This window comes from Lepidochelys kempii, chromosome 17, assembly GCF_965140285.1.
Source record: "Lepidochelys kempii isolate rLepKem1 chromosome 17, rLepKem1.hap1, whole genome shotgun sequence".
NCBI lineage: Eukaryota > Metazoa > Chordata > Testudines > Cheloniidae > Lepidochelys > Lepidochelys kempii.
Genome location: NC_136396.1, coordinates 5,775,281 through 5,793,704, shown reverse-complemented (window position 1 = coordinate 5,793,704; position 18,424 = coordinate 5,775,281). Strand labels below are relative to the sequence as shown.

General features: G+C 39.6%; 1 protein-coding gene across 4 annotated transcripts in view; it reads right to left on the bottom strand.

Annotated features, from left to right (window-relative positions):
• Nucleotides 1-1,849: 1,849 nt before the first annotated feature.
• The window catches only part of INTS2 (integrator complex subunit 2), a 30,606-nt gene continuing 14,031 nt past the window's right edge, over nt 1,850-18,424 (bottom strand). For 3 of the 4 annotated variants that reach the window (XM_073315136.2, XM_073315137.2, XM_073315138.2), the window contains exons 13-25: nt 17,590-17,724; nt 16,793-16,969; nt 15,911-16,019; nt 14,261-14,365; nt 13,441-13,605; nt 12,468-12,669; nt 11,682-11,807; nt 10,219-10,405; nt 8,421-8,672; nt 7,519-7,626; nt 7,053-7,158; nt 6,044-6,220; nt 1,850-3,774 (exon numbers count right to left, since the gene is read on the bottom strand). In XM_073315136.2, coding sequence (XP_073171237.1) covers nt 3,605-3,774; nt 6,044-6,220; nt 7,053-7,158; nt 7,519-7,626; nt 8,421-8,672; nt 10,219-10,405; nt 11,682-11,807; nt 12,468-12,669; nt 13,441-13,605; nt 14,261-14,365; nt 15,911-16,019; nt 16,793-16,969; nt 17,590-17,724 — 2,019 coding nt within the window. In that variant the 3' untranslated portion in view covers nt 1,850-3,604. The remainder of the gene's footprint in view (nt 3,775-6,043; nt 6,221-7,052; nt 7,159-7,518; nt 7,627-8,420; nt 8,673-10,218; nt 10,406-11,681; nt 11,808-12,467; nt 12,670-13,440; nt 13,606-14,260; nt 14,366-15,910; nt 16,020-16,792; nt 16,970-17,589; nt 17,725-18,424) is intronic. The other variant, XM_073315139.2, reaches the window with a different exon arrangement.

The following is an 18,424-nucleotide window of genomic DNA, read 5'->3' as shown; positions in this document are numbered from 1 at the left end:
CCTGAGGCTGAGACCATAATGGCCAAGGTGTGCTAGCATCAGGGCCACATCGACACACTGGCCCTGCCCCCACTTGGCCAGGGAGTCTTCACAGCACTGGGCCCTGCTGGGGCACAGCAGGCTAATGCCGGGACCTGCCTTCACCACCCTCTAGCAGGCCCAGGGCCTGCAAGGTCAGGGCGAGGTGGCACAGGCTGGGGCCGGGCCCCCACAAGAATTGTACAGCGCAAGGCAGTGCTGGGCCCTCACTGAGTGCAGGGGGTGACACTCAGCCATCGCGAGCCTCCTGGCCTCACAGCCTTGCAGAGCTGGAGTTGATTTGTAATTGCTGCCACTTGCGCCAGGTCCTCCCAGTCAGTCATTTGCCATATTAGGTTGCAGTGACATCTTGTGGGACACTGGTCCGAAATGCTTAAGTGTTCCATGCTAGGGCAGACAGGCTATGATTTGCTTCTGTAAGTTAAGGGGTTTGGGTTGATGGCTTCCCCCCCTTAAATATTCATTATTTCCTCTGCACAACTGAGGTCCACGTGCATAGACAGGCCCACTGTCTTGTTCAAGTTTACTTGGTTTTGCATTGTACTAAGTATAAAGACAACTAGCTATTCCAGCTGTTTGATTCAGTTACTTATAGAGCATCGTGCTTTACAGGCAAATAAAAGACATTTCTGTCCTAACCTTAACTGTAAGTAGGGAGAGAGAGAGCTCGGAACACACCCTGGCAGAAACAAACAAGAGGGCAAAGTCAGTGCTAGTGCTGAGGAAGGATACGTCCTATCAGTCCATCCATTTGTTGACTAGGTCTGTACAAATATCTTGATATTACTATTTGAATAGCAGTAAGTATACTAACAACTATGATATATGCAGATAGCTATTTGATTAACCAGACTTTGGGACACATCTGTCTTGCACCTGTTCATGCTCTAACCATACCAGGTCTTCCCTATCCACTTTGGCCAGTATTGTTTGTAGTGGCTCAGGCTCCCAACCCATGGAAGTTATTAGCCTCTATGATGAAAGATCAAACAAAATACAGACTATAATACAAAACAGTTACAAAATTCATATACTAGTAATATTGTAGTTCACTTTTTCATTTTAAATAGCTCGTAACTATGTAGGGGTTGGTCGGCTCAGGGACTGGCAAAAGGATACATCAATGATATTAGTTTAAATCAAGCCCACATCACTAGTAACCAAAAGTCTTGGTGATTTGAAGACTAGTTTGTACCCTATGTAAAGTGAGATATTGTTCCACACTGGTTCTTAAAAGTGACAACACATCAAAACTGACATGCTTGGAATAGAGTTGCCATGTCAGCTTATTGCAGTGCAGAGTTGCGTCTGAAGTAGGTGTGGCATTTTAAACACATGAAATTTCAGGCACACAAGATAATGCATCTTCTGCAAGCTTAAAGGTGGTAGTGGATCTTTGGACTGACTGATAAAATGATGAAAGCCCTCTACTTTAAAATAGGAGGGGTATGGCAGCAGGGAGCATTTGGCAAAGCATCTGGTTCTGGAATTATCTTCCACTTAGTTAATTAAGAGTCCTAAATAAAGATAGGAAATGCTGCAAGACACACAAATTCTTCCCTAGGGAAGTGCCTTTCGTTTAGAAAATCTTTTCCTGAACAGGTTTATTGGGGGGGGCGCGGAATAGGGGTTCACATTTCAAACTTTACCTTTTAAATGTTTGTAAACAGAGCACAGGATAAATAACTGACTTTGTAAGAAACTCAGTGATTTTTAAAGCCATTTAGGTTGTGCGCTTGAGGCCTGAAGAAAGTGCTCTTTCACTTAAACTGACATCCAATTTGGAAAGGATTTTAAATTTGAAATGAGTAATCAATCCATGCAAGTCCGTTTGAAACAGTTTATGAATCCATCCAAAAAATATATGTACATTAGGTTTCCGTTAAAATGTCACTACAGAATATAAAATATTACAATCTTGAGAAAAACAAATAAAATTTAACTTATTTACATACTTTACATCAATACATATGGCAAAAAGCATACCGTCTTTCTACTAAAAGTGTATTAATACATGGTTATTGCAGGCTTTGACCAATCAATACGGAGGTAATACTGGAATGCGTATTGTACATTTAGTTTTGCAATTTCAGTATTAGCTTTTCTGCACGCTGTCTGATACCTTTGAAGGACAAGCTACACAAAAGTGAAGGCCACAGTTTTTAAGAGAATCGAGTCATTTCTTCATGGGATTAAAAACAGATTTAATCAAAACAATATTTTACTTTTTTTCTTTTTGAAAGACCATGGATGCTGTCATTTTAACACAGTGGAAGATCCTCTTAGAATGGCAACTTTAATAGCAAAATGCCTGCTAGAAGTACTACACTCACCTCACACAACAAAGCCATTTACTTTCATATATTTATGGCTTTAGTAGAGACTGTCATCCTGCTACACCAAAAGAGCTTGTGCCTGGCTGCAGAAGATTGCTGAAGGGTGTACCAGGCACAATGCAGGAGAGAACAAAGGCCTCATCCTGCAGTTTTCTTGCATGCACTAACTACTCACTACTTTCAGAAGTTCTGGGTTCGTGAAGTACCGAAGGATTGATCCTTTTAATTCACCACACTGCACAGCGCTCATGACATACTACTTTTCTTAGAACCACTTTGCTATGGCTAAAATCTGCCATTCATCACAAAACAATTTAGCATTAATCACTTTGGCCTCAAGAACACTGATTCTTAAATCCTTTCCAGATGATAAATCAAAAGGTCTTTTGCAGTTAGTGCTTTAGGCTCCTCTCATGTTTGTTACACTAAGCAATATTTTAAAAACATACTAAAGATAATTGAGCAGCATTATAAAAATAAAGTTCGTTAAAAAGAATGTGCTTTTGCAGTATTAACATTTGTTGAAACTTTTTAACCAATTTCAAGACTTTTTTAAAGTCATCCCAAACTTGTTTGTCCAATTTTTTAAAAGTCAACTCATTTGCAAATGAATGCCTTAATATTTTAAGTTGCTGATCTCATCAACTCAAACCTTGTGCAGTGGTATGAAAAGTGAGTAGAATGATTTTTAGTCTTTGTCTAAGACTTTGTGAAACTGCAGAAGCAATTTACAGTGGTTTTTCCAGTCTTCTCCATGCTGTTCTTTAAAGGAGTGTATTGCATCTTGCTTTGCAAGACACTGTTGCAATTGTGTGTTTGGATTAATGCTTTTCAATCCCAATTTTCCCTGCATGTTCTTCTCTTACCCAACATGTCTCTGCAAGATGGGAAGGCTCAACATGCTAAGACAAACATTAGGCTTACTTCACAGGCTGCTTTTTAAAAGTGTGTTATGTGAAAACATTGCAGGTATTCACAACCTAACTCTACTAGAAGGGTCTTCATTTAGGAACATCACTCGAGGCAGAAAGGCTTTCAAAGGAAAGTAATGCAGATCTCCTTAAGAATTCTCCTCTTTTGTGGACTGATCCTGTCCACTTTGTGTAGAATCCAACAAGTGAACGATACTACTGGTTCCAATCCAATTCCTAATTCCACTTTGGCAGTTATTACCAAAATTAGAAACTGTACATCGTACTTGCTGTAGTACAACTTCATTTCTGTTTTTCCTAAACTCCACTAACACTCATGTTAATTATTTCAATGATGGTCCTTTCAATACACTGGCATAACTGAACATCAGGGTCCATGCTTCCTATATTCTTTAGTCCATTCTTATAAAATGAATCTTTACAAAGTCCTGGTTGTTCATTTGGTTTCTCCTTTAGTTGCTGGAGACCTATGCAAAATTAGATAGAAAAAAACATAGTTCAACAAAAACTGCTTCTTCTCCTATGTACACAGACAAGTGTGCACGTTTTCAGATGGTAAACTGGAAACATTGTCCCTGGGGTGGTAGCAGATTAGAGCCCAGGTATGCACTGGTTTAATCCCATCAACCTTTCTGAAGATACTGAGGGAACATTTCTGTTTGGTTTCACTTAGGTCCACCTGTTTTTATTTTTGGTTGGTTCTTTTCTGACAGAAAGACAATGGTTTTAATAATTCCTAGGGTAAGGGGCACAAAGCCTCACAGCACCCTGTGAAATGGGTATTCCGTTTGCTTTAGAAAGGGGAGGAAGCGCAAATCTTGAGTGACTTGCCCAAGACGACATAAGTCAGCAGTACAACTGGGAATAGAACCTAGCTCTCCTGTGCCAGCCATTAGACACTTCTTCTCCCCTTATAGATGCAGCAGACATCACCCACCAATGACATTCCATTACAGGCATATTTTTTTTTTTTTTGTTGCCATTTTAGAATGTGAAGTACAGGAACTTTACACACCTTTTCACTATGAGTTACAAGCTAGTCACTACACAGAACCAGAATATCCCTTCTACAGTGTCCATCATTCCCCTTCCCCAGGCTATTGTAAATGTTATTCCATGTATCCAATAGGACACTCAGTTACAACCCTAACCAGCAACTCCTCTCCTGCACAGCATGATATTCTCACTTAATTTCCAGAAAGATATTCATATTTGCTAGAGATATATAGTAAAACTACTATATATGTAAAAAGAAAAGGAGTACTTGTTAGTCTCTAAGGTGCCACAAGTACTCCTTTTCTTTTTGCGAATACAGACTAATAGGGCTGCTACTCTGAAACCTACTATATATGCGTACCTAATGTGTGGGTCAGCTTGATTTCAACTCATTTCCACTCTAACACCCTGCCCCAGGAAACACTGTTGCGATGGAAAATGTCAGAGAGTATATTAGAGCTACAACTATATTAAGAAAACAAAGCAATCTAAAGTGTCCATGGGAGATCTTTAAAAGCTTCAAGGCCAATCATTAACAACCACAAAATGCATGGAGTGAACTTTTGCCGTCGCTCGGGTGCATGTAGGAGAAAAAAGAAGCCAGGACTTTCCAGACCCTGAAATTCATGACAATTTAAGTAATAAATCTGCATCAGTCATGGATTCTGTCAGTGAACATCAAGAGCAAAGGGGAACAAATTCCAGCCAGGAATATGAAGATTCTTATTCTAAGCCCAATGAACTTCTATAAATACAACAAAATGCACCTGGATAGAGCGAGACTCTCAACAACAAAAAGTAAATTACAGATGCAATGGTAAAAGGAAACAAGGAGGTAATTGGTCTTTCAGGTGAAATCGAGTTTTCTTCAGGGGTGCATTAATATAAGAATGCCCATACCTACTAGAGAAAACAGCTTGAGACACAAAATTCTATCAAGTGAAACAAAGTTTATAAAATCTAATAATTTAAGGGCAAGAAGGAAAGGGCCCAGTTTGCAAGAAGGGCTCTCTTGATGTCAGTTTCCTGTTGTCTCTAAGGTGCCACAAGTACTCCTTTTCTTTTTGCGAATACAGACTAACACGGCTGTTACTCTGAAACCTGTTTTCTTCTGCAAGATATACTTATTAGCTGAAAGGTCCCTTCTTTCTGGGATAATAATCATCTCCTTCCTGTTTCTAAACAGCCCACTGGAAAACTGAATAAGAATAACCTTTATGAGGCACATTTTCAAATCACTGCATAAGGGTTTAACTGCACCTCATTAAATTAAAGGGAGCTGCATAACAAACCTTACACAACTTTGGAATTTTACTGCGTAGAACAGGGATAACACTGTGGACTTTATTTCTTAGCCATGTTTCAAAGTGAGATACTCTACCCTGTTACAGCTCATTTGTACCCTAGAAGCAAAACGTCCAATTTCATTCATTCTTAAGGAAATAATCAGTGCAAGAGGTCCATAAAATATATTAGAAGCCAAAAGCCTCTGCTTATCCCTTTCATTCCAAGTCTGCTATTGCAAATACCATATATCACATCCTCTTATGGCCCCATCTGCATTTATAAAAACCGGGGGGGGGGGGGGGGGGAGAGAAGAGGAGGGTCACTTTCACAGTGACCTCAAAAACCCACTGTAACCTTTCAAGATGTTAAGAGATACAGTTGTTGAATTATACCATTGAATTATATGTCTTGAATTATACCATTAGTTTTGGAATGTGCAGAGTCATTACTTACGTGTAATAATTGGATCAAAGTCTCTTGTCTGTGTAGCAACATCAGATGCACAAACTTGTCCTATCTGTATCAGCAGAGACATAATATCATCATACAGCGGAGGAAAGGCTTGGCAGAAGGAGACCAAACAAGGCAGAGTCGGCATGAAGAAAGCATAGCGCTTTGTCTGGGTTAAAACTGGTAAGGAAGGGGAAATGTTTAAAAGAATCAAGAGCTGTCATTACATTTATGATTGTAACCCATGTCCTAAAATGCCATTTCATGTTATGATTAAACATGTTATGTGCATTTCTTATAAAGCCAAAAAAACCTTAGCAAACATGCAACATTATTCCATGCTACTTCCTCGTGCATTTAAAAGGCATAAAATACCAATTACTAGGATTCTTCTGTGACATCAGCAAGATAAATAAGATAAAATTAGACGATAAGTTTCTTTCCTGCTTTCTAATTAGGATGGAATCCAAATTTCCTACATGCTAGTCTCTTAAACGTTACTTAATTCTAACAACTCATTAGGAACTCATAAGGGATGAGAGAACAGTTTAACTGTTGGTTTGCAAGTTTCTTCACTGTGCCCAGCACAACTGTCTAAAACGTATACTAATATAGAGATGAAAAATTTGTATGAATATACAGAACTTTTTTAATCTTGTTTTTTTCATTAAAAGACAGATTGGGATATCGAAAGAGTGTAGCGGAATGTATATTTCCTCTTAGAGCAGCAGTTCTCAAACTAAGTCGGGACCCCAAAGTGGGTTGCGATCCCATTTTAATGGGGTTGCCAGGGCTGCCTAAGACTTGCTGGAGCCAAAGCCCAAGCGTGAGGGCTTCAGCCCTGGGTGGCAGGGTTCAGGTTACAAGCCCCCTGCATGGGGTCCTGTAGTAATTTTTGTTGTCAGAAGCGGGTCGGGGTGCAATGAAGTTTGAGAACCCCTGCCTTAGAGTAAAATTACAACCACTTCTCCGCAAAAGTATTCTAGTGTTTTGATGTTATCTGGCTGTTTACCTGTTAACAGTGTTCCCATGACATTGATAGCTAAGCGAGCCACACTGAGCGATTTAGGTAATGCATACTGGATACACAGATATGAAAGCAGCTGGATGGCAAATATCTGTGGGGGGTAAAGAGGGAGAGAAACAGGTAAAAAAAAGTTTTTTACTATAGATTTGCTTTGCACTTCTATCACACTTCCAATCCAAAGATCTTTATAAAACAATTAATTTGGCCTCTACCTTCTGCACGGTAATTTGTCCCCATTTTACAAATGGGGAAACTGAGGCACAGACAAATGCAGTTACAACGTTTGTAAAAATGTTTTACCAAGCTAATATTAAGGAAAACCATGTTCGTGAATTTAACATCAACGGGAAATGTTTTTCAGCATTCCCTTGCAGTACTTTGCAGCCCAGAGAAAGGTTTCTCCAAGGTTAAATACTTCCAATGCCTCTCAAGCTATATGGCCATACAGTACCTGTTTTTCAAGTTCAGGTTGAGCAATGAGCTCTGGTATGAAATCCAGACAGATATGCATGGAAGGAATACCTGCCACTGTCAGTGATAAAAGTTCACATGGATAACCCTATTTGAACAAGAAGAAAAAAAAAACTTTATTCAATTTCATAAAGTCATACTAGAAACTTAACTGCATTAAGTTTTTTTTTTAAGCCCTTTGTTTACATTGTTTTAAACATTTTACTCATAACATTTACTCAGCGCCTTAACACAGACCAAGATAAAGTGTCATCCAAGTCGTGTTTGCATCAAGACAATTAATTTGCTTGGCTTTCCAGATTTTTACAAGTACTACCAGCAACTTCTGCAGAGGCAATCCTTCTCCTTCTGTTCCCACACTCACAGCCAAATTCATGCTTTTAGCACAGACATATTAACAGGCTTAAAAAGCAGCATTAATGTGAGCCAATATACAGAACGTGGCCCTGAGTGCAAATAGTTCTTGCTAAGGAAAAAGTAATTGGCACAAATTGTGGAACAAGTGGGTTGGTTACAGGCTGAGCACATAATATGGATTAGCCCCATTCCCCACCCCAAAATGCCCACTCCAATACTATCTGTAGTGGTACAGGGATACATATGAACACATGAGTGGTGGGGAGAAAAAGTTGTACCTAGCTGTTTCCCTCTTGACCACTGCTTTTTGAGTGCCTGCATGCATGCGGCCAGATACCTAAATAAGCACTGGAAGCTGCGTGTAAAACAACTACTATACTAAGAAAAGCTCCGCCCTTGTTCTCTTTCCAACATTACATGAGTGCACAGGTTTTAGATTCATTCTGCGTTGCCCTAGCCAACTATCACTTCCTGAAGAGCCATTACAAAAATGTGAAAAGAAGATGTAGCCCACAAAAAACTGACCTGGAAGTGAACTAGTTTAACGATGTTGGGATCTGCAATGTACATTTGATGCAGTAGGCAGCAGATGAGACATTGCACTTCTCGAAGATTACACAAAAGGCTATCTTCTTCCTCTTCTAGGCCCTTACTCTGGGGTCCAATGGCAGCAGTACTATGAATATTCTTTAGCAGGCTGTGAGAGTTGCTGCCCTGAGCTTTCTCCTCTTCTGTAGGTAAGCAAATCTCTAAAAGGATCTGCACAGCAGCACTGTCCTGGAAAGGAGTCAAGCAGCACAAAAGTTAGTAAAACAAAACAAAGCACGAATATATACGTGTACTCATGGAGCAACTTATATACAAACACACTGCGTCCGTGGAAAAAGCGGATTCAGGAATGAAACATTTGCTTGTTACATGCTCTGCCCATTCATCAGATATAGTCAAACAACATAACCACAGCAGGCTATTATCCACCAAATGCATGTGTTTTAGATAAATTATGTATTCCAGTTCTCTCTCTCATTGCTATAATGTTCAGCTTTTGTTCACTGAAACTGGCAGACACTATGCAGCTACCAGGGACTATTTTACTGTTACCTAAAATCCTAATGTCAGTATAGGACGTACTCAATGTAACTTTACATAACTATATGCTGTGTGACTGTGTCAGTTACTGGCAACTTAAGAAACTAAGGCATGAAAAATAGCCACAGTTGATCCCGTACAGAAGCTGTGGATTTGCTTGTTTAAGGCTGGAATAAAGGGTAATGAGTTATTAAAAACATTATTTTAAATTGAGACTAAAAACTTAAGCAACAAGAGCCAAAAACTTTAAAAAAAAAATCACTAAAGCTTCAATGGACTAAAAATAATTCTCTAGAAATCAAATATTGTTCTATAATCCACACATAAAGACTAAGGAGTTTTAATATTAAAAGTTGTACACAGACTATACATGCAAATACATGTGCCCTGTATGCAAAGTATACAAATATCCTGATCTAAACTATCCTAGCTAGTGTAAAATATTAATCCAAGAGATCTATACTTACAGCATCACTCTATAGAGAGGGAAACCAATCCTGCCCTAAGCTGGTTCTAGATCAGAGAAGGCTACACAAATGGCCATGCAGTACACTGCATCCAGAGGACAATAAGCTAACCACCCAAGTATGAAAACCTCTTCCTGGCTGATCCAAACTATAGTGGCTGCAAAACTGACTGCTCGATCACTCTCCCAGCTGGAGGCAAGTTACAAGTGGTTAATTACACTTTGTTGAGAGAGAAAGAAAGAGAGAAGCTTGTGTGTAAAATAAAAAGTACTCGCAACAAGAGCTCTGAGACATTAAGGTAACCAAATCAACCATTCCCTAGCCTTGCACTTCGTAAAGTTACTTAACAGAAGCAGCTAACATCATTGAAAAGACCTTCAGGGGGCTGTCACATTTGCTCATGCTCTATAATTCCAATGTTGTGAGGGTATAAAAATACTCCTCTGGACAATGGGAGGGAGAAAACAAAAAGGGGAACAAAAGCAGAACTCTTTTGTATTCTACTGACAGAGAAAGATGGTGTTGTAATGGTCAGCCATCAGCATGATGCTCTGGGCTAGAAAAATAGATGAGAGAAAAGAGTTCAGGCTATTAGATACAATCTGGAAGTTGAACAGAGTGTCAGTTTTCTACTTATGATAGGAGAGGTCAGTATAAACAGTCTCTCTGCTTTCCCTACTGTTTATATTTGTCTATAGTGCTTACGTATTTTGGAGCTATCATCATTAGCTTTGTATCTTCATTACTATCCATTTCATCACTATTACCTGGGCAGCAAGCAATGCATTTTTCAGTTCCTCTCTGGTAACTTCTGGGGCCTCTGGGCCCATCATATTTTGGGATGGCCTAATGTCCTGCTCAGCCGTTTCCTTTAGATGGGAACTAAGGTAGGCTTTTGAAGCTAGGAGATATCCATTCAGCATGTGCAGAGTAATATCCATCAGAGGCGGACACCTAACAGATGACAAACAAAAGGCAGTTACTGGCTAGAACAGGTAGAGCGTGCACACATGCTGGATAAAACTGAGTAAGGAAAGTGTGAAAACTCCTCTGATTGACAAGACCCATATAGGCTTTAACTCAAGCTACTACCCAAGTTAAACGTCAAGTTGCCATGTCTTCATGGCTACTGTAACCCAAGTTAGCTAACCCGAGGTAAGAACACTTCTTTTTTTCCCTTTGCACAGTGAAGATGTACCCTTGGTTGCAGACTGGTAATACTACAGCTCTTCCACATGATAAAGAGCAGCATGTTGTCAGCCGAAATTCACCTCTAAAGGGCCTCCATTCGACTCTGCCTTCCAAGCACACAAACTACAATATGCGTAAATTGCAAAAGAAACTGACCTATTGCAGCCTAGGAATGAAAGGGAGCTGAAAAACACCATTCATGTATGTTGCAGCCCAAAGTTTGATGGTGGTAATGCCTTATCTGTAAAGGCAAACGTAGCTGACATCCAGCTCTTAATTCTTCTCCAAGTGCTTGGGCGTTAAATCCAAATTTGACTGTAAATTAACATAGGCCACTATTCTCCCTTCCATTTTTAGAAATGTGGGATCTTTAAATCGCACATGGATAGCCAGGTAGACAGAGGACGGGATTTTAATATCTCACTCAATGGAGGAGATTAAAAAATGATGTCAACACAAGCTTCAATGCCTGCAGAGGGATATTGAAAAGAGCCTGGAGTCAACTGGAAACTACTTACTCCAGGGGAATAATGGATCAATTACTAGGGGAAGAACTAAAGCTGAAGGGGGGGGGGGAAGAACCCATAGAAACTAGAGAACATGAAGACGAAACAAAGGTAAGTAAATGATAGTTATAAATAAGTGAAATGGGAGGATGGGGGTGACAAAGAAAAAAGAAAGGTAAAGAACAAATTCAAGCTTGAGAGGATTTTGAATATTAGAACATTTTACAGAAGTCATCCATGAAATACCATTACATGGTAATACTTTAAGTAAACTCAAAGAATAATAATTATTTGTATTACCATAGTGCCCAGTGACCCAGTCATGCACCAGGACCCTGTTGTGCTAGATGCTATACAAAGGATCAAAGTCCCTGCCCCAAAGTGCTTACAGTCTCTAAGTATAAGGTAAGAGACAACAGGCAGATGCTGACAGATAGGAGAGTACAAGGAAACAATGAGTCTATTGGTCAGCATGATAGGTGGTGGTCTCAGAACACCTGAGTATTATGAAAAGTTAGCTGGAGTTCACTTACCTGTGAACTCTCTGATCACATCTTAGTACAATGAGAGGGTCAATCATCAGATCATTCTGAGTGTACTTTTGCTGTCGGACTATCTTTACAGAAGGCTGCAACGCGTTAACAGTCATCACCCACAACCTACAAGGACATTTTTTTTTAAATCTAAAAGCTACTGCTTAAATAAAACAGGATCATACAGATTGACAGACAACAGCTGAAATAAATGAGTGCCAGCTAATTACACGTTCTCAGCCTACAGTTAAAATCCTCAGTTTACTACACTGATTATTAAATATTACTTCAAGGATTAAACAAGACATTTTCTTACAATATGCATTTTTCTGGAAAGTCATCCACCCAAGGTGTATTTTCAGTGCAATACAGAGAATCTACCTGTTCTAAAAAGCAAGCTGTCAAATACATTTGTAAGCACCTGGGTCCTAAATTTTATGTTCAGCCAACCACCATAAATGGATGCATGCCATAATCCCATTCTTAAAGTGTATGTGAAGACAGTTGTATGTTCCTTTTTTTTTTATGTGACTTTTGTTCCTTTTTACTTATCTATGAAGTCTTTTATAATGGTAAGAGGTACTTTTTCTTTGGAGAACAGGTACAAGTTTAGCTCCAGCAATGTCATTATACAAAGGACCTGACCTCATGAGGTGCCAACCTAATTTCTGGGATCAAGTCCATAGCCTACCACCATTCAGAGCAGTAGCGTGTCAAAGTTGAGGAAATAGGAGATGGCATTCTACCACTTTATCTATGTTAAACTGAACAGTAAGCTGAATCTACCTTCTAGGCATCACAGTGTTAAGGACCATCCAAAGCTTATTGACTGTCTGAAGAATTCTCCGTGGGACTCCAGTATTCAGCAGCTGGTTCATATTTGAAGTCAATACCTCTGCATAGGGGATCAGCTCACCAGAAGATAGTAGTGTTAAGTGTTCTAGAATCTGCATCACCTGGGTGTGATTTCCTGGGAGCATGGAAAATGCTACAGGAAAAAAAAGCAGTGGGAAATCTGATCATCAAACTAGCCTTCTGCCATTTTACGAATCCTTGTTTAAAATGAACCATTTATAAACCTCAGTGCTAACAAGCTTGCTGCTGTACAGTTCCCAACACCACCACCAAAGTGCAACCTGATGGAGTGGTCAGAAAGAGCAAATAGCTTCCAACCAGTTGGCTGGTGCAAATCACAAATGCAGTTTGTGTAATGAATAGAATTAGAACCCATCCTAAAGAAGTGCCATGGCTTTTCTTTGAGAAGAGGCAAAAAAGAGTGAAAGTTTCACTGCAACATAAGGAGCTAGTGTTTCTAGAGTTCAGCAAACTCTATGAAGACCAACTGATATGATCTAGGCTGTGATTTCAAATAATTTTTATATCATAGGTAGCGATTCCAAATAACTTTTATGCTGCACATAATAGATCTGAACTGTACAGCATAAAACTATATTGGGGAAGCCATCTTCACTATGTCCATTGTAAGTTACACTGCAGAGAAGCAAAACAAATATTTTCCAGTCTAGTAACAGTATTTGTAGTGGTACATTTGAGAATCTGATCTAGTGCGTGTTTTTCCTACCTAGCTATTATAATCCTCAATTATGCACCTACAAACACAAAACGAAGGGAGGGAAGGAGGAAAGGCTACATTGCTTATCACATGCATGTTATTTTCAACGTTTATGTAGGCCAGACAACTCAACTATTAGGAAAGAAAACAGGAACTGCCTAGTTCACAGTTGAAGTTATTATTTACCTTCTCGGAGTTGTTTGGAAGAATGGTTTTTGGCGGTGTTGGTAAGAAGCATACGTCGCAGCAAGGCATCTGTACCCGTAATTTGCTCCTCACAGATCCAATCGTCCACAATACACAAGTGTGGGTAGTTAGTAGCAAGGAGGCGCAGCAACGCAGAATGCAAGCCTTCAAGAGTTCAAAAGAGCTCAGTCTCTCCAGTCTAAATCCCAATATATTTTTGGCTGAATAAATTGTGTCCCTATCACCTCAATAGCAAAGTTTCATTGAATGAGTTCTGGGAATGTACTGAAGTGCATGTAGTTCACCTCATCAGTATTAAATAAGCTTGTGTATTTACAGCCTCAGATTAGAGCTCAAATATCTACAATACAAAGGAAATCATGATGATATCTTCTACCTTTCCAAAATGTCACACTCTGCTTCAGGTAGACTAAGGGAGACAGTAAACTGAAAACTCTCAGTCACTTTTACAGAACGTTTGACATATGTCAGGATCCACCGTAAGAAATGGAAGTTTGTTCCACAAGTTTCAGACAGGTGTACATTACAGTTATTGTTATATGGTAGCTTTCTCTAAAGATGGATCTAAGCTCACTCTAAGCTGTTGACAGATTTTAAGACAGGTAAAAGCAGAAAGACCGCATAAATTTGAGGACCCAAAAGGTAGGAGAACTGCAAGTTATAAAAATATCAATAAAAAGACAACACCACAAACCAGGAGAAAGCTACTTTCTTATCGTTCCGCTCAACAAATACAGGACATCAGAAAACAGATCATGCTCAGTTTCCGTTCTCGTATGTTAAGACTGCTCAGATATACCTCCCAGTTCCTGCTGCAGTCCTTGTGCCTGCCGGATAAGGTACTTGATTGGAATCTGATCCATCAGTGCTGAAGAGTAAGACTTGGGCTTTTTTTGCATGGCAGCTATAAGGAAAGACATTTACATACTAATTAAGAATTCCTACCACTATTAAAATCTTATGCGTTAGACTAGAAGGTACAAGCGAATTGAGAGCTCGGGCTGCCAATCTACTTGCTCATACTGCATATCATAAGGACAACAGAATCACCCTCTGATGAAGTCAGAACGGACATTTGATCCAACTATATTTTCCTGCTCTTGAACATGAAATCAGGGCCCTACACCAAGCTCTCTTTTTTTAAAAAAAAGGTAGTAATAAACTCACCAGTTCCTTGCATTTTCATAGCACTTCTCCCCCAGCCCCACATCCTGAATGACCCCAAAGTGCTGTACAATTTGTACATATAGAGATCATCTGACCCACCAATTAAACACAATCACTTTTGAGACAGCCATTTTGTGCCAGGAATATTACACAACAATTACTGCTAGTAAACTATAAGTTTTGTCAACTGAGGTTGCAATGAGAATTTCAAAAACCAGACTAGAATTATTCAGGATTAATTTTGACCAGGACACTTAAGGTAACACTCCTAGACTTGTGAAAAGTATCAGGTGATCCTTAATGACCAAAGGACCTCGGCTCTGCAAAGAGTTTCACCTAACACCTCTCCCTTCAGTTCATGGATCATCACTGGATTTCTGCCTCACTAGTTTTAACCCGGTCCAGCCTTATCTTATGAGACCACACCCCAAGTCTGAATGTTCTTTATTCAAAGAACAACATGGTGAGACGGTACAGTACTATGAAGAATGTATTCTGCCGGCACACACCATATTCTACAGCAGCATGCAAGCTATCAGCATGGGAAGAAGCTTGATGAATTTTAATATGACATTTTACTCTCACATAATACTAAGTAGCATAGCACACATTCAGTTGACATGCATATTGATGAATGCTGGAAGATCTGCAAGGTAAAACGGTGGCTGGAAATGCACACCATGCTTACCAGCAGGTTTCCACCCAAATCAAATGTGAGTTCATGAATCGTAGAACACTCGTTAAGTGCCGGTTTAAAGTATTTCATAGAAAGAGTTACTCAGCCATGTCCACATTTTTAAAAAAAATACCCACAAAGCCAGAAAATAAAGTGCCAATAATATAATTCATTGCCATGTGAAAAGAGCATCCAACACTACCAAAAACGTTTTGGTATTTTCATCACTTCGAAAGCAGTTTATTATAGAAAAATTTGAGGTAACTTTTCTGCCAAGTTTCACCCTGGCGTGATCTGAAATGGCTGACGTAGAACACAGACAACAGAACCACAGGTTCATAACAGAAGATATGCTGGCTCCTACTCCTGACCTCGAGTCTTCTGATCAGCTACATAATATTGCGATAGATACAAGAGTCAGTGCTAGCTCTCACAGAGTGAATAAGAACATTAGAAGGTTCTTACTGCTGTGCTCATTACTACAGCAACTGAAATTGATGTCATTTGTTTTAGGAAGTGTCAGTTCTTGTTGTTGTCAGATTCTGACATTTGTAGTTTCCATTTGACTTTCAATCACAATGATGTGCACAACACACACCCACGTACCTAATGTCTTTGTGTTAGCCAGGAGGGCCTCTTCATAAGACAGGACATAATAAAGGACAAGCAGCTGGGCTGTGATACTGTAACGCTGATTAACACGAGCATTTTCTCCCTGCATAGAAAACCATACAGAGGTCATGTTGCTATACAGCTCTTATTCTTAAAAGGAAAAGTTTGGACTCAGCAGAGAACATTGTGGGGGAAAGCAAGGCCACCAAGCTGAAGTCAAAGTGACATTGTCAAGCTAAATTTGGCCCAAGTTTAGAGTTTGGGGTATTTTTGTTTTTAAAGAAGTAATTTAGAAAACTTCAGACCATTAAAAGTGTTTTGATATCTTGGGCATTTCTACAGTTAGAAGCAAGTGCTGATTTGCCTTAGGAAGCCTGGAACAAGCCCCTTATGAAAGTTTCAGCCTCCCATTCTCACTCCACATGTAAACAACTGCTTCCCAGAAATGTAATATAGGGCCTTCGAATTAAAATATGATCTTTAATCTGGGAGCATACAAGACAATGCAAGAATTGTTACTGTGAAAGCCAGCCTCATTTGCCACTTCAATTTGCTGCTGGAAAGAAGTCATCATTTGAAACCCACATATTTAGCAAAGGCAAGGGTTGGTGGTGCTGCAAAGGCAGCAAGTTCAGCATTTTCCAGGGAGCAGGGCAAAGAGTGGCAATGATAGGATGTGAAGGGAACCTCATCTGACCATCTTTGGCCAGAAAGGGGCAGTTTAGGACATGCAGAGTAAAAGCAGGGAAACATAACAAGGCAGTGGTCAGATTTTCTAGCAAGTTTCCGTATGGCATATTGAAGACATTTCTGAATTGACACTTCTGAGGACAGACATGTGAGAAGTAAAAAAAAAATAAAAATAAAAATATTTACCCCAGTGAGTCCTTGAAAAACATTCAAGATCTCCTGTTCTGTGACTGGCTGATTTGTGGCCTCTGGGTTGGATTTAGATGCGGGAGTAAGAATAGAGTTAATGTAGACATCAATAAGAGGAAGTAACTGAGGATGGAGTGGTGTGGTGGTTTCACACAGCTGTCTATAAATCCAATCCTGGAACAAACACGTTACACTTAATAGCAGCAGCAGGTGACACTGAAAACACTGTTCCTACTTTTAGGTGCAAGTACAACTCTATTTTAATCAAATGAATGAATTTAGATCCACCAGACAGTTAAATTCACACACTTTCAAAATTAACACTTTGGAAAATAAAGGAAAAGCATCAGCTCTGGACTGAGCCAGATGTCATATCTCAAGCACTGGGAGAGTTTCCTCATGCTGCACAGCTCTAGTAATACCTCTTGGTCCTACTCAGGAACATTCTTACTCTTCCTTCTTCCCGATTAGGATTTTAACAAGTGTACAGATGGAACCTGGGATAAACCATGTGTGACTTAATTAGGTTGTGCACACTGGTTTACAGAGCTTAAAGCCTTGCACGCTAACCCAATGTACTCTACCCCAGTACTAGTCCCCAGTTACCAGATAGCGGTCACTCACCAGCTCAACAAAGATTTCATTTATACTGTAAATTTTCATTAATCGATATTACTTAAAAACAGTAGAAATCTGTATCCCTGTAGATTCTGGTTAGCTGCAGGAACTATTAATGGAACCTAAGCCTGATCATCATGCAGTGTTCTGGAATGTGAATGGAACAATTCTCATACCTTTATGGACACTTTGTGTTTGGTGAATGACCGACTCCTTAGAAGCTGGTAGATACAGTGAATGGGCAAAAACCCAGTGATGTTGGCACTCAGATTTCCTGTTACAGGCACACGAACTGCATGGGCTGTGACAACCTATGAGAAAAATTATAGTATTCAAGAAAAATATTTTCATTCCTTTTCCATTATCAAATTATTTTCTACAGTACTTGCATAAAACCAGTTTATATAAACATTACATACAAAGAACTCTGTTAAAAGATTACAAAATCAAGAGCTCAACAGTCAGGAAATGCCAGAATTAAAATTACCCGTGAAACTCTAATTTGGCCACTTTGTGCGTACGCAATATGATCATGCAATTAATGGCAGTATCATAATGCATATGCTCAAGGGACCCAAATTAAAGTTTCACAGACCATTTTAATTCTGACATTTCTTAAAACTTGAAGGCTTGATTTTGCAGCCTTAATGTTCTTTAAATGCCCTGTGTGTATGTATAATTTCCTAGGTTTTTAAAAAGAGCAAACTATTAAAAAAACAAACACAAAATTCCATCACTTGGAGTAATACTGGCACCCACATGATTCATCAGCAAGGCTGGAACCTACCGCACAGACCTCTGCCACTTGAGCTAATGGAGTAATTGATAGCAATAGTAGATTGTCATCCTCTTTATGGATCAGCACTAGCAGTGGATCGAGACTTGGCCAGTGGGTTTCAAAGATGTGTTTATGGGGGAGGAATGGTGAGATTCAGGCATCTTAGGTTCCATTCCAGGCACTGAAGGGAGTGTGCTCAAGTGGGCATATACTCGAGCCATTTTCTCCCTCTG